The 16,052-nt window shown below is 42.2% G+C and overlaps 1 protein-coding gene across 4 annotated transcripts; it reads right to left on the bottom strand.

Annotated features, from left to right (window-relative positions):
- Nucleotides 1-9,235: 9,235 nt before the first annotated feature.
- On the bottom strand, nucleotides 9,236-16,052 carry LOC110490122 (prolactin regulatory element-binding protein). Of its 4 annotated transcripts, none has more exons than XM_021563309.2 (10): nucleotides 15,851-16,052; nucleotides 14,364-14,540; nucleotides 13,949-14,138; nucleotides 13,332-13,582; nucleotides 13,148-13,228; nucleotides 12,880-13,007; nucleotides 12,589-12,762; nucleotides 10,245-10,317; nucleotides 10,000-10,159; nucleotides 9,236-9,897 (listed from the first exon to the last, which is right to left on the bottom strand). In XM_021563309.2, the coding sequence occupies exons 2-10, from the start codon at nucleotides 14,496-14,498 to the stop codon at nucleotides 9,803-9,805; spliced, it is 1,287 nt and encodes a 428-aa protein (XP_021418984.1). In that variant the 5' UTR covers nucleotides 14,499-14,540; nucleotides 15,851-16,052; the 3' UTR covers nucleotides 9,236-9,802. The 4 variants fall into 4 exon arrangements, with proteins under 4 accessions (XP_021418984.1, XP_021418994.1, XP_036804935.1 ...); XM_021563319.2 differs by having other exon boundaries at nucleotides 13,332-13,579; XM_036949040.1 differs by lacking the exon at nucleotides 15,851-16,052 and adding an exon at nucleotides 15,478-15,499.

Genomic DNA, 16,052 nt, shown 5'->3' with positions numbered 1-16,052 from the left:
ATGCAGAGTGAGCTGTGCACAGGGAACAGGTGACAGACAGAGAGTAGCAGTTAATGGATTTACTAATGGGGGAAGTCATTTCGGGTTTCAGGCAGGGCTGGGCCTTTAAGCAATCAGGCCTGGGTAGGGTAGAGCCTGAACGTCGCGGGCATAGGCTTAAAATTCATGCCTGTGCAGGGCTTTACGTCAAACACTGTCCTGATAGCCACAGTCAGAGAAAAAGCTCCAGTGTAGCCTTCTTATGCAATACTCAATTAACAGACACGTGGGATACCAATGTTCCGATATGGCTTTGATGCATATGATGATCGATGGAGAACACAAGGATGTAAGAAGGGTTGTTGTAGCAATTTGTACAATATTTTTACGGATTTTCAAAACATTATTGTTATGATTTCCAATTTGTTGTGGCTAACGTTACCTAAGTGGCTAATGTTAGCCACCAAAATATGTATTTCATACATTTTGAAGTCAGGCTGTAACACAACAAAATGTGAAATAAGTCAATGGGGTGTCATGACGTTGGCCTGGGGGTAGGTTTATGACAGTCATAAATACCTCTTCCCCCCTTTTTTCTCTCTCTACCCTACTGATGTTACATTTGCAAACACCTTGGTTAACATAGAGATTCTGGGAACATCAGAAGGTGGGGGAAATGAACTATATTCTGGTAATCCGACCAATTGAAAATATGCGGTGGTACTTAATGAATATGATGTCAGTTCGGTTGTCATCTGAGACATTCTCATCAATGATAAGATGACATAAACTCTACAGTGGAAAGTCTACACATCAAAGTTATCGGATTCACATGGAATTGTTGTTCAATTTAAATGTTTGAATATTAAATTTTCGTGATAGGATGAAATGTGATTTTAACTTCTAAAATGTGAGATTTGGGTTTTCATGAGTGAATTAGGCCTGACTCAGTGGCTCGCCCACGTGAAGAGACATAGGTTGTAAACTATGAAACACACCCCTTTTCTCCCTTCCTATATAAAGCCTTGACGACAATATAACCTCCTGTTCTGAGGATGTGAGGACGACGATCTGATGTCAGAATGGTTCAGATAATAACTACAGAACGAAGCCAACATCAGCGTGAGCTTTGGTTGCGAATGGTATGAATTTTGAACTCTTATTCACTACAGAAGTGATACCTCCTAGCCGTTGAGTTAGCAACAGCAGCTGCAAACGCAGGTTAGGAAGGAACAGACAGAGTATTCCGTCTACCACACAACGACGTTACTACAACGTATCCAATTGACCACCAGAGACATTCTTCAAAGGACAAAGGACTCGGTTTGTCAACACGGCCTTCCATCTACCACCAACCTACCGAAGCGCAGCTCAGAGTAAATATTTATTGCATTTTCCTTTTCCAAATGGGCAGTAATTTAGAATGCATAATATACTGTATTTACGATAACACAGCTTCTCCCTTTGTTCCTCAGTCTTCCCGCTCTTTCACTCAAACCCAGACCCTTTTCTTTTGCGTAACAAGCTGTCATATCTGTTCCGCCCGCTAGGGACGTTTTCCTTTATGACGTCATTTGTAATCAAGTTATGATTAATTATGTGTATGTGTAATTCTGTGTGATTAGTTAGGTATTTAGTAAATAAATAATTAAACCCAATTTTGTATTGCTGATTCAACTTGTTAGCCAGGGCTCGTGAAGATAACCAAGAATTTACAACTTTCAGATGAGACTGAATTAAGGTGACGATTAATATTGACTGCTATTGATGTAAAACATTACTAGGTCTTTAAGAGTTTATTCGGAAGATAACAGCTCTATAAATATTATTTTGTGGTGCCCCGACTCTCTAGTTAATTACATTTACATGATTAGCTCAGGTGATATTATATTACAGAGAAAGTATTTTATATTATAGCATGTCATATCACTTAATCCGGCATAGCCAAAGACACGACAGGGGTATGAATACTTTCTGAAGGCAATGTATGGGGTTTAGCGTGTGTGTGTGTGTGTGTGTGTGGGAGGGGGGGGGGGGTCTCTTTTATATCTTAGTTGTTTGCCGTAAAGGCAGGTATAATGTTTGACCTGCTTGTCTGTTTCACATTACCCTTCATGGTTGCTTAACTGTACTACATTTAAGACTGTATTTTATGTGCTTTTGACCCCGGGAAACCTTTTCTTCCGGGAGAATGCATTTTTTTCTTTCCCTAATTTGAAATGCTTGATCTTCAACACACCTGAAACAGCAACGGGAGAGGCCTGCCTTTATAGTGGAAACATGCAAGTTTTATGATTTCTATCTCACATCTTTGAAATCCACTTAAAGGGCTGCTCTCTGATACCATAACTGTATCCAACTGGGTGAGTTTGAAGGGTTTTTTTTTACACAAGAATCGAAGAGAAGTGCAAAGAAGATCAAAGTTTCCCTGTAATTCAACATGACAGTATCTGAACCAGTGGTCCCACACAGCCTGGCCTCATAGACTAAACGTAACATAGTAAATGTAAATCAGGGACCCTCCAATTAGTAGTAATGTATATGATATGTTACGTTTGTGATGGTTACATGAGACAGCAGGTTACTTAAGGCAAAGACAAAAGTAGAATGGCTGGTCAGGGTGGATGGGTAGGCATATAACGCAAACGTTCAAATCTCATCACAGACCATTTTAGCTAATTAGCAACTTTGCAACTACTTACTACTTTTTAGCTACTTTGCAACCACTTAGCATGTTAGCTAACCCTTCCCCTGACCCTTTAACCTAACACCTAATCTTAACCCTAACCTTAAACCCTAACCCCTAGCTTAGCTAATGTTAGCCACCTAGCTAGCATTAGCCACAACAAATTGGAATTCGTAACATATCATGCATTTTGCAAATTCGTAAAATATTGTATGAATTGCAATTCGTAATATATTGTTCAAATTGCAATTTGTAACATTTCACACAAATTGTAATTCGTATGAATTCATGATTCATATGAAATGGATAATGGACATGCACAAATTAATACATACCATAAAAATCATTACCTATCATGCTAATTGGAGTGTACTGCATTTACATTTGCTATGCTACATCTACCCCTGAGTCCATGTTGTCCCACAAGGTTTGATCCATGAACTCACATATCCATTCATGAAAACAATAGTCTTTTAGTAGTCTAATTTGAACAGGAGTCCCCAATGCTCTGTGCAGACCAGGCTGACTGGCCAGCCAACAAAACCCATCCACTGAGACACATGACCCTGGTCTGCATTATTACTGTATTACTGTATTATCAGAGGTACGCCAAAACAATCACCACGATGAGACAGATAATCATGGTCACTGGCTTAGTCAGCCCCTAGTCACGTTGGAGAAAACAAACTTCCCCCTCTCTGTCTAGCCATTTTGCCCCATGCCACCCGTCAATTCCTTAGACAAATTGAAACCATTTTACTGGTCTGGCAAGTTTAAGACAGCGGGCCGACAGGGTATGTGCGTTGTTGGGAGGACAGGAGGTGAAAAAAAGAGAAAGAGATGGTGTTTCTTCCTCTTCATGGAGTTTGAGACACTGGCCTGTCTGGGGAATTCATTTCCTGCTGGGCTGCGATGTAGGTGAGAGGTGGGAGTTGGGTTTCCTGCCTTGTGCTGATGTAGGGGCGGGCTGTGGGGTGGAGGAGGCTGGCTGGAGGGCGGGGGTGTATTTGGGGAAATGTCTGAATCGGCTTCACAATTTGGTGAGAAGAATGATGTTTTGGAGGGGCGAGGGGGTTGCGCAAACATGGCTGCTGACCATTTAGGACGTAATTTTGTCTCACTGATGGAGCTCAGGATTTTCAGCACAATGATGACTGATACTTGCCCCTTCGATCTCTCATATAGACAAGTAAACCAGGGATGGCTGGCTGGACAGACAGCATTTAGAGCGCTTCATAATGAAACACACACTGCTATTGTGAAGTGGCCTTGAACTTCTCTGGAGAAACCATAGACCTCTGAGTCTGAGAGGTCTGAGTCTATCCCCCCAATCCGTGATGACTGGCTTGGATGTGTGGGAAGGTTGTGCTGCTTCAACTGAATCAGAATGTAGGTTAGATCAACAACATGGGGACTTTCACCACTGTACAGCAATCATTTGCCAGACACACAGTGCCACCTGCTGGCCAAACACACTGTGTGAGTGCACACATGCACACATTTGTTTTCATTGAAGGCCTTAAAGACATGCTCCGGTACTTTAGCGACTAAGTCATTTTTAAACCTCTCGCTTTGGGCTGGATGTGTCAATGTCTAGTTCATATTGCTGGAGCTGCAGGAGCTAGGAACACAAGCATTTAGCTCCCCCCCCCCCCAATAACATTGCTAAAAATATGTATGCAACCAATAAAATTTGATTTGATTTGGTGTAGTTCATGCATGTGTAACAGCTGTCCAGCGAAGACAAGATGACTGGTTTCAGCACCAGTAGTGTAACAGATGTGATCATACTTCGTGACTCTCTTGCGTTGTGTTTTTAAACAAAGGACTGTCCAGCCAGTGATGCCAGTTGATTTGTGTTTATTCTGACAATAGACACAAGGAAGCGCATTAGATGTGCAGGACAACAATATGTTTATGGCTGTAGATTTCTTGATTCGTCACTTGAATGTCAATATTAGACGGGGTATTTTATAATCAAACAATGACAAAAATAGTACAAAATACAATAAATGTAAGTACCTGACAATAGACACACAGAAGCACATTAGATATTCAGGACAACAGTACGCTGGCTGTAGATTCGTGATTAGTCTGTTAGCATGGAAATGACTGTGAATTTGCAGGGAGCTAATGTGACCATTACAATTAGAGTATGCTAACTAACTCGCTCTTACAGCAATAACATGCAAAAGCAGATCCCAGGATTCCCCCAATGTCTAACAGTTACCATACACATATATACTGTATATACAGTGCCTTGCAAAATTATTCACCCCCTTGGCGTTTTTCCTATTTTGTTTCATTACAACCTGTAATTTAAATTGATTTTTATTTGGATTTCATGTAATGGACATACACAAAATAGTCAAAATTGTTGAAGTGAAATTTAAAAAAGAACTTGTTTAAAAAAAATGTTTAATTTTTTTTTTTTAAGTGGTGCGTGCATATCTATTCACCCCCTTTGCTATAAAGCCCCTGAATAAGATATGGTGCAACCAATTACCTTCAGAAGTCACATAATTAGTTAAATAAAGTCCACCTGTGTGCAATCTAAGTGTCACATGATCTGTCACATGATCTCAGTATACACCTGTTCTGAAAGGCCCCAGAGTCTGCAACACCACTAAGCAAGGGGCACCACCAAGCAAGCGGTACTATGAAGATCAAGGAGCTTTCCAAACCGGTCAGGGACAAAGTTGTGGAGAAGTACAGATCAGGGTTGGGTTATAAAAAATATCATAAACTTTGAACATCCCACTGAGCACCATTCAATCCATTATTCAAAAATTGAAAGAATATGGCACCACAACAGACCTGCCAAGGGAGGACCGCCCACCAAAACTCACAGACCAGGCAAGGAGTGCATTAATCAGAGAAACAACGAAGAGACCAAGGATAACCCTGAAGGAGCTGCAAGTCTCCACAGCGGAGATTGGAGTATCTGTCCATAGGACCACTTTAAGCCGTACACTCCACAGAGCTGGGCTTTACAGAAGAGTGGCCAGAAAAAAAGACATTGCTTAAAGAAAAAAATAAGCAAACACTTTTGGTGTTTGCCAAAAGGCATGTGGGAGAATCCCCAAGCATATGGAAGAAGGTACTCTGGTCAGATGAGACTAAAATTGATATTTTTGGCCATCAAAGAAAATGCTAGATCTGATGCAAACCCAACACCTCTCATCACCCCCAAGAACCTCATCCCCATCCCCAACACCAAGCATGGTGGTGGCAGCATCATGCTGTGGGGATGTTTTTCCATCGACAGGGACTGGGAAATTGGTCAGAATTAAGGGAATGATGGATGGCGCTAAATACAGGGAAATTCTTGAGGGAAACCTGTTTATCAGTCTTCCAGAGATTTGAGACTGGGACGGAGGTTCACATTCCAGCAGGACAATGACCCTAAGCATACTGCTAAAGCAACACTTGAGTGGTTTAAGGAGAAACATTTAAATGTCTTAGAAAAGCCTAGTCAAAGCCCAGACCTCAATTCAATTGAGAATCTGTGGTATGACTTAAAAATTGCTGTACACCAGCGGAACCCATCCAACTTGAAGGAGCTAGAGCAGTTTTTGCTTTGAGGAATGGGCAAAAATCCCAGTGGCTAGATGTGCCAAGCTTATAGAGACATACCCCAAGAGACTTGCAGCTGTAATTTCTGCAAAAGGGGGGGGGGGGGGGGGGGGTGGGGTGGGGGGGTGAATAGTTATGCAGACTCAGGTTTTATGTTTTTTTGTCTTACTTGTTGTTTGTTTAACAATAAAAAATATGGTGGTAGGCATGTTGTGTAAATCAAATGATACAAACCCCCCCAAAATCTATTTTAATTCCAGGTTGTAAGGCAACAAAATAGGACAAGTGCCAAGGAGGGTGAATACTTCCGCAAGCCACTGTACACATCAGGACATAGGTGCATAGTGAACTCTTAAGCATTATAAATATGGAAATAGAATACAGTATTTTAGAATGTGACCTACCACTTGAATGTCAATATCAGAGTGGGAAGAATTTAAATTTGCGATCTCACCCTATCTGCAGGCATGACCGATGGCATAACACCTTATTGATATGTAAATTCAACCAAGCAAAATGTGTACATAAACATCAAATACATATTTCTGCACTGTCAAGTAGAAACATAACCAACCCTGTTACACATTCATAATCAACAAGCAGAATGACTGTCTTACCACAATTAGCCACAAAATCCCTGGTTTCTTGAAACTGTCCCGTGACATTTTCCCTACATTTCCTCTATATGGGACAGCCCCCTAGCAATTTGTGTTCTAGCCAATGAGCTTTAACCCCTCGCATTTGAGTGACAACTGGCAAAAGGCCTGCCCAGCGTTATCAAATGAGGTTGCAGGGCAGACCCAATGACTCAGTGTTCGGCAGAGAGAGCGCAAGAGCAATGAGGTGGTGCACATATCTGCACATAGTAAGCAATTTTCAGGGACTACTTTCAGACTACTGGCTAAAAAGTATACAAAAGTACCAGAGAATGTCTTTAAAGGCCCAGTGCAATCAAACATGTGATTTCCTGTGTTTTACACTGTATATACTTCCACATTATGAGGTTGGAATAATATTGTGAAATTGTGAAAACTATGATAGTACCCTTTTAGTGGAAGAGCTGTTTGAAAAGACTGCCTGGAATTTCTGACTGACTTGGTGGGATGGAGTTTTGGCCTGCCAGGTTAATAGAACAATAAGAAAGAGTTCCAAACCTCTCTGCCAAGAACAGATAGTTTTCAGTTTTCCCCTCCCCACTCAGACCACTCCACAGTCCGAACAAAATTCTTGCTTGAGAAATTGCTCTTTGCTAATTTTTGGTTCTTTTTGATAATTTAAATTGAAAAGAATCACTTTAAGGTACTTAATAGTTACCCAGAAATGATTTGATATTGAAATAAAACCGTCTTCATTCAACCTTTTAAAGGTATATTCTTCCTGCCGCTGTAACAGAAAGTTAACAGAGGTAGAGCACACACTCCTTGAAGTTCTACCCATCAGTGATCAAAGGCCTTCAAGTAGAGGAGGGAAAATTGGCAAGTCAATTCTGCTAAAAAAAAATTGTAATCCAACTGCTGGCTGGTTTAAGGCTAAAACCCCATCCAGTGTGTCGTGTATGCCAAAGCCAAACAATATTGCGGCCAACATGCCAGCAATGCAAGCCTCTCCAGGTTTCTTGTTTCCTAAAGAAGTGTCTTTGTTGTCACTGGCAAAGCACCTATAAAGGTTATGATGTGAACTGGTGGGACCAAACATTTAAAATGTCCCAGATTACAAAGTTCTTTATTCCGCATGGTAGCGAATGTCCATTTTATACCTCTAATTTGTATCTCCAATATTTTCAACCTTGTGCCCTGTTATTATGCCCCTGGGTCATGTTCAATAAGGGTACACAACAGAAATCATTTTTAAAAAAGTTTTGCAATGGGAAACTAAAATGTGCCTTTCTTATTGGATAAGTCCAGGTAGTCCCTCCCTGTTTTAGTCCGTCGTCTTCCATTTGGTGCTTAATGAACACATCCCAGTGTATCACAGCAACCTTTCCATCTCTGCAACAACGCAAGTGCTTTTGCCAGGCATATAGAGGGATGGTGGTAAGACTAGGGGCCAGAACCAAGCTGTTACATATTCAGGTACCCAGACGGGCTGGTGGCATTATTTTAAAGAGTGTGAAGAAAGTGGAAGAGAAAATCATTAAAGCTCTTTAGTTGAAGGCCATTAAGCCTCGACAATAGAGATTCCAATAAAGTGTTTAATTGGTTGAAACAAACACAGATGAACTATACAGCTTGATGATAGTGTTAGTCAGCCATTTGAAACAAACCAAACACTCTCCATGGTGCTTTGGTCTAGAACATGCAGAATCTTGAATGCCATGCTACAAAAGACCATACAATGTTAATATAAAGTATGTAGACTCTGCAAGATACAGGAAACCATCACATACACTGGATCATAGCCTGCCTCATATTTTATTTAGGAACATTATCGCTTTCTACTATTTTAGCTAAGTAGTGTTAAATGACACGTGAGAGTGGCTAGAGCACTCAGGACCACCACATTAATATGAATCAGTCGGTCCAGCTCTGACGAATCAGAGCAAGCCCTGGGCCCAGACTGAATGGTTGTACATAAACACATCTACGGAGCTGTGTGGAGCAGAAAAAGACCACTCTTACACCTGTCAATATGGTTTAATGCTGGAATAGTCCTGAAAGGAGACGATTAGAGATACTATACAGGAGCCTTCAGAGAAGAACTTACCAGGTCTTTCAACATTGGAAATGGAGCTAAAGGGGAGTCCACAAACACAATTTATTTAGTTTTTCCTGAAGGTCATGATGCCCTGTTGCCTGGACTGCTTTCCAGTCTGGGATGAACAATATTAGATAAAAACATTTGGTCTATGTTGCCCACTAGTGGGCAAAGCAGGAAAAACAGGCCTTTATGTAAACTGGTACAGAAAGTCCATATGCAGAAATGTTATCCAACCAACTTGCTAAAATTACAAGTGTGTGTTTATGTATGCACAGGACAGATGGAGACAGACAGAGCAATGATTCACATTTTATATTTATAAATTTTACATTTTATTAAATATCTACGATAAAAAGGCCCCACCCCTTGCACATTTATGATGATATAGAACTGAAGCTGAGCCCTTAACTCCCCACCATGGTATAAAATCAAAAAGATTATGACTGATTGATACAGATCAAGAAAAAAAGAGAAATTCTTGAGTCTTGCAGAATTGTGGGTGGAAGGAGCAAGGATGGTTCACTGGGCTCTCCTGAATCAGGTCTAGGGGTGACAGGGAAGGATGGGGGATACAAATATTGGTTAAGGGTATAGTCATTGATATAGGGAATGTTGTTGGGTTGGGAGTATAGAGTTAAGAGTGGGTAAATGGCTCTAGTAGATGTAGTCCAGGGTTGGGCAAGTGTGGTTAAAATGTTCCACGGTTCGGTAAGTGTGGTAAGATGGCTATAGGTAGGAGATGGATGCATGTTCCAGGGTTGAGTTGCGTCAGGGGAGTTCCTCAGAGGTTGTGGTTGTTGAAGATGATTGTAAGGCGGTCTGGGATTCCTTCATTCTCCCTCCAATTAACATCCCCGTCAATGTCTAAATGAATCCTGGGAAGAGGTGCTGCAGGAGCAGGATGGCTCCCACCACCATGAGGCCACAGAAGAACAGCACCAGCCAGATAGGGAAGGATCCTGGGACAGTGAAGATACAGGGAGAGAGAGAACGAAGGAGGGTGAAGGAAAGACAATACTGCTCACAATGCTAAATCAATGCTACCAATTCAAACCACTTACTTCGGTTTCGTACCGTGTGCATCTGACAGCGGCTGTCCACAGCCACACTCAACATGGCTGCCTCGTTGTTCCCTTTGAGGCTCTGGCCTTTGGGAGTGTCAGGCAGGAAAGCCAGATCGGTCACCACAATGCCGTGGCACTCCTGCACATAGTACAACTTCTACAGAGACAATGAGACAAGATAAATAGGGAGTTACACAGGGATAAGCTAAGGCAGCTAATTATTTGTGTGTGTGTTTGTCTACCTGTAGTGAAAAGGCGACATAGATTGCTACTGATCCCGTCACTGTCCCAAGGCCGAGAAAAGTTCCAGAGTCACTGTGGAACACAGCGAGAATTTAAAAAAAGAGCCACTGACTCCTGGTTAACAGGGAAGAACAAATATCTACAACAATTACATTTATTCAGGGATAGGCAGTATACTGTATTGATGCACAGACCAGTTTGAGTTTTTACTTTACCTTCTGTAACGGTATTTCAATGTTTGGTTTGTTAAAATGTGATATGCCACTCCGTTTTTTTAAAATAGTTTACTCCGCAACTTGAGTCATCTCTCTCCCCGAGCTCTGCCCCGTCACTGAAGGAGCGCAGTTGCTGTTAGACCACAAGATCATTTGCCGACAGTTCACTGCATGGTCAATGCAGCAGATGAAACAATATGTTGATGACAGCGATGCTGCTTTCCACTTTGCTTCTTAATATAAAAGTGTTCTATAATTACACTATTAGTTTGTATCTTACTGTCTGCAAACAGCTAGTTTGTCTTTTCTTAGAACGTTGTGCCTAAAATCGTTTTAGCCGCTAATGCAAATCGCTAGTTAGCTAATAAATGTACTGAGTTTGAGCAAATGTAGCTAGCTAATACCAGTGCTGGTGTAGGCCTAAATCAGCATGTTGTTTAGGCAACAGTATTTTCTAAATCAGAGAGGAATAGGCAAAGCATGAATATATTATCTAGCTACATGAAGTAAGATAAACTTTTAATGTAGCCAAAGTTTATAGGGTTCCACTCCCATGGGAAACACTTAACAACACTTTGGTTCCTACCCTGTCACAATAACGCCTCAAATTAGTATTGAAATTCCAAGTTCTATGAACGCTTGCTTGGCTTTTTCATTCATTGACCTGTCAAATAGTGTATTCAAAGTGCCCACTATTACATTCTAACGCTCACCATACAGTTTTAGGTACACCCAACTAGTACTGGGTTGGACCCCCTTTGCCTCCAGAATAGCCTGAGATCTTTGAGGCATTGATTTTACAAAGGTGTTGGAAATTATTGTTGATCAATTGGTGTCAAGGGACCTAATGTGTGCCAGGAATAAATTCCCCACACCAGTACACCACCACCCTGTACCATTGACACCAGGCAGGATGGGTCCATGGATTCTGCTTACATCAAATCATGACTCTGCCATCAGCATGACGCAACATCAGATCAGGCAATGTTTTCCCACTCCTCAATTGTCCAGTGTTGGTGACTGCGTGGCCACTGGAGCCGCTTCTTCCTGTTTTTAGCTGACAGGAGTGGAACCCGGTGTGGTCGTCTGGTACAATTGCGCATCCATGAGTTGTGCGTTCCGAGATGCCATTTTGCACACCACTGTTGTACTGCACTGTTATTTGTTTGTCAGAGTGCAAGATTCTTGCCATTTTCCCTTCAACCTTTCTCATCAACGAGCTGTTTCACAGGACTGTTGCTGACTGGATGTCTGTTTGTTGTTTTCTCAGGTAAACATAGACAAAGTCGTGCGTGAAAAGCCCATGAGGCCGGACGTTTGAGATACTGGATCCGGCATGCCTGGCAGCGACGTTCATACCACACTAAATGTCACTTAGAATGGGCAAAGCGAGTGACCTAACGTTCAATCGAACAGTAACAATGCCTCAATGCCCGTCTGCCTGCTTTATATAGCAAGCCACGTAACTCACTGTCTGTAGGAGCAATCCAATTTTTGTGAATGGGGTGATGTACCTAAAACACTCCAGTGAGTGTAGAATAATCATTCTATTTCCATGATTCCAACACCCAAATGTTTTGATCTAAATCGCAATACTTACGTTAAAAATAAGGCCTTGATTTTTTTGTGCATATTGTGCGCACCTACGTGGCAGTGTGGAAATGGTCAAATTAGATCAACTTCTGGTTAAAGTTTGATTGTACAGAACAGAGAAAGCTCCTTTGAAAATCACTTCAAATGTATGTGTAGCCACCCTAGGATCATGCACAACTAACGCATAAAGAACATTTAGAAATGTTACTATTCAAAAACATATCATAAATGTGGGAAATATTGTGATATGATACTTTGGCCATATCAGCCCTACATTTATGACACAGTAACATCATAGAGAAATACCTGCAATGAGCAGTTACGCAACCTTATCAGAGATTAACAAATAAGACTCTTTCTCAATTCATCTTTGCTCAATTCCTCACATCCTTTCTGATTTGCCTCCTCAAAATGCATTGGAAAAGAAGGTCTGAGGGGAGGGACCTTCTCCAATTCAGAAGGGGGGGGGGGGGGGGGGGGGGGGGGGCAAGGAAAGATTGATTGAATCCTAGGTATCATCTCCATCCTCCCTCACCTGACAGCCAGGGTGGAGATGACCTCAGTGCCGCAGGGGTTCGTCAGCATGGGTAGGAAATTCTGGCCGTCCCATTTAGAGAGGTAGCATTGTGGAGGTTTTCTGTCTCGTTTGTGGGGGATCTGGACGGTGTAGAGCCTCAGGGTGTCTTTCTGGTCCTCGACTTTTCCAAACCTAAATGGGAGAATGAAAAAACATGTGGTATGCTAGTGTGGCTATTGGATCAGAGCCATATGTCGGTGATGTAACCGGGTATATGAAAATTTGTAGGAGAAAGGGGTATGTGCTTGCCTGCAAGACATATAGCGGTATGACTTTGCTGCTATCTGAGGCATCTTCTCATGCCAACAGAGGCTCATGGCTAGCTGGTTGCCACTCCATATACTGCAGGCAAAGTCCCGGCCCACCGTCACAAGGTGCTACACAGAAACACAAAATAACATATACACAGGTCAGAAAACACTTACCAGTTTAGCTTGCACATTATGTTTATAACCTTCTCATTACTGTGATTCCAACACAGACAGACATTGAGGTCATATACTTAGCTGTTTAGTACCTTGTTATTCGGACTGATGTCCAAGTCTTCAATTTCCCCCTCATGGGCTTTGAAGTCCAACTTCTCTTTTAAGGAGGGGTACTGGTGAGAGAGCAGACGCATTACAGTCAAGCTCAAAACCTGCACAGTAACAACTGGGGAGAAGTCGCAACATGGCGGCTATTTTGGCATAACTTAAACTCACCTCCCACACTCTGATGTGTCCGTCTGTCCCGCCAGTCAATAGGAGGCTGAGATCAGGACTGAACCTCACACACTTCTGGAGGGGGTCCTGGGGGTTGAGGTCCGACTGCACCTCCCCAAACGTGTCAACAGAGATCTGGGTGGTGTTATCATTCATCTCAGACACATTGCCCCTAGCAGCAGCTCCCTCACTACCCTTACCCCCTTTCCCAGCTCGTCTCCTAGCTGCACCCTGCTCACTGCCACCCCCTGCTGGAAAATAAGGGGCATAGTGATGTGTTAACGTAAGGCAGTGTTGCCCAATCATACTCCTGGGGACCCAAAGGGATGCACATTTTTTGTTTTTTTCCCCCCTACCACAAACATACGTGATTTAAATAATCAAAGGCCTGATGATGAGTTAATTAGATGAATCGGGTGTGTTAGTGCTAGGGCAAAAATAATTATGTGCAGCCCTTTGGGTCACCAGGACCAGGATTGAGAAACACCGATGTAAGAGATTAAATGTAAGATAGGAATGATGTTACAGTAAATATATCTGTAAAGATAATTTGAACTTTGTGTATGAAGAGGTTTATAAAAGTGAATGGCAAGTTTTTGGGGGTGTCCCTTCCTTACCGTCTTTGGCTGCGGCCTTGCCCCTGGGCTGGCGTTGTCTGAAGCGCATGAGGCTGCATCTGCCGTCCTGCCCTGCGGCGATCACGTCCCCGCCTATTGCCAGGTTCATGGTGGCACGCGTGTCTGTGTCATGAGAGTGCACCAGGGTGGCACAGTGCTGGTCTCCTACCAACTCCAAACCCAGGAAGTGCTGAAAAGACAGTTCCCAACTTAGCAAATACTGTACAACATTACTCAGATTTAATTAGATCAAAATAAATGCTGAATCACAATGTCTACAATGTTTCTGCATTTTCACACTTACATAATACATGCAATGTAAAAGGGTGTGAAGACAGAGAAGAGACTAGAAATTGAGAGATTGTGCCCATAGAGCAAAACCATTACATGATCACCTAAACATTCAGTAGCTTACCACTGCATTCTTTATGCCTGTCTTGGAACCGCCTCCCCCTCCTGCAGTGATCACCCATCCTGTTTTGGGGTCCACTTTGATTGTGTAGAGGGGGAAGGGGGCCCTATACAGGTCTGGCATCCTCCGTTTGCCCATGGCTCTTGAAGGAATCAATCCACTTCAGGGCAAATTCCTTCTCTGTAGAAACAGATGCATGAGTACTCAAAATACAAGACAAAAAACTATAATTACACAATAGTAGCTAGATCCTTGCTTTTAGCAATGCTGGTGTGTTTATATACACTAGTGTTGCTTTCAATTGTATTTGGTTGCACAAAACAGTCCGTGGGAAGCCAGAAGTTAAATACAATTTTCGGACAACTTAGGATGCTGCACACCCTTGGCTGAACACGGTTTGCAACATCCTAAGTAGTCCGAAAATGGTGGTGGAAAATTGTGTATTAAAGACAGTACACATATTTTTCCTGTTTTAGAAGATCCTGACCCTACCATTACAGGTGTTTACACTGAGCTGGGAACACAATCATAATTACATTAAGACCGTATGGAGCCGGCGTGAGATTTGGGTCAGAAAACGTACCTCAATGCAGGGATGGGATATGCCACTGTACTCCAAATTGTACCTTTATCCACACTGCTCCATTGAGAAGATACTGCTAGTTTTCCTGGGAAAACTGTCAGCTGAGGATGAAAAGTGACGTTTTCTTGGAAAACTAGCAGTATTTCAATCTTCTCGATGGAGCAGTGTGGATAAAGGTAACATTTGGAGTACAGTGGCATATCCCATCCCTGCAATTAAGTAGGTTTTCTGACCCATATCTCGCGCCGACTCCAAGGTGTGTTAATGTAACCATGATTGCGTTACGACCTCCGGTGCAAACAAGAGTAACTGTAGGGATGGTATCTTCTAACTGTCAAGCCTAAGGCGCTTGCTACATCGTTTGATAACTAACTAGAACAGGGGGTGGGTATAATTTGTGGAACTTTCCAACAGGAATCTGTTCCAAAAACGTCGTAAATAACAAGGTTTCCAACAAACAACGCGTACAAAGGTGTATTGCGGCCGAATAAGATACCGGGTAGGGAGTGGGCTATTTCATTGTGTTTAACTCACCACGTTTATTCCGAAAAAAATCTGTCCTCACTCTGGTAGCCTATGGACAAACATTAAGAATAAACTACGTGGTGAGTTGATGCCTATTCGTTAGCAAGGTTAATTGATCGTGCTACATTATATGCGTTATTTGTTGGCAACGACGTTTTTGGAACATATTCCTGTTGGAACGTTCCACAAATTATACCCACCCATAACTTGAAATATTTGCAATTGTCACTGCACAATAAATATGTACAAGATAGTTTAACTAGCTAGCTAACTCGCCATCTAAGCTTTTAGCATGCCAGCCAATCATTAACGTTAGCTAATTGAGCATGAATGGTGCACTGGGTATTGTATGCTCATGTATTTGAGGTCTTGCAAACTCTACCTGTGTAATCTGCTCCGATTTCTCTACTGATGCCAATTATTTCAATTAGTTGGCTATTATTCCCATTATGAGCTGTCACTGGCTGCACATATCCAATGAAAATAACGCTAAAGTTGCTAGCTAGCTAGGTAGCCAGCTTGCTACTTCCCTACATACACGTCAGCAGCGTGCAATCTGAGCGATTACGTCATTAAAGACGCCG

The sequence above is a fragment of the Oncorhynchus mykiss genome, chromosome 2 (assembly GCF_013265735.2).
Source record: "Oncorhynchus mykiss isolate Arlee chromosome 2, USDA_OmykA_1.1, whole genome shotgun sequence".
Classification (NCBI taxonomy): Eukaryota; Metazoa; Chordata; class Actinopteri; order Salmoniformes; family Salmonidae; genus Oncorhynchus; species Oncorhynchus mykiss.
The sequence above is the reverse complement of the archived record's forward strand: the minus strand, read 5'-3'. Positions and strand labels throughout refer to the sequence as shown.

Excerpts from the sequence above, each read along its gene's own strand:
- LOC110490122 (XM_021563309.2), bottom strand. The coding sequence starts at position 14,498 with ATGGGCAAACGGAGGATGCCAGACCTGTATAGGGCCCCCTTCCCCCTC. Across the intron at positions 13,583-13,948 it reads CAAGGCCGCAGCCAAAGACG|CAGGGGGTGGCAGTGAGCAG; the intron begins GTAAGGAAGGGA and ends CTTATTTTCCAG. Across the intron at positions 13,229-13,331 it reads GACACATCAGAGTGTGGGAG|TACCCCTCCTTAAAAGAGAA; the intron begins GTGAGTTTAAGT and ends CTCTCTCACCAG.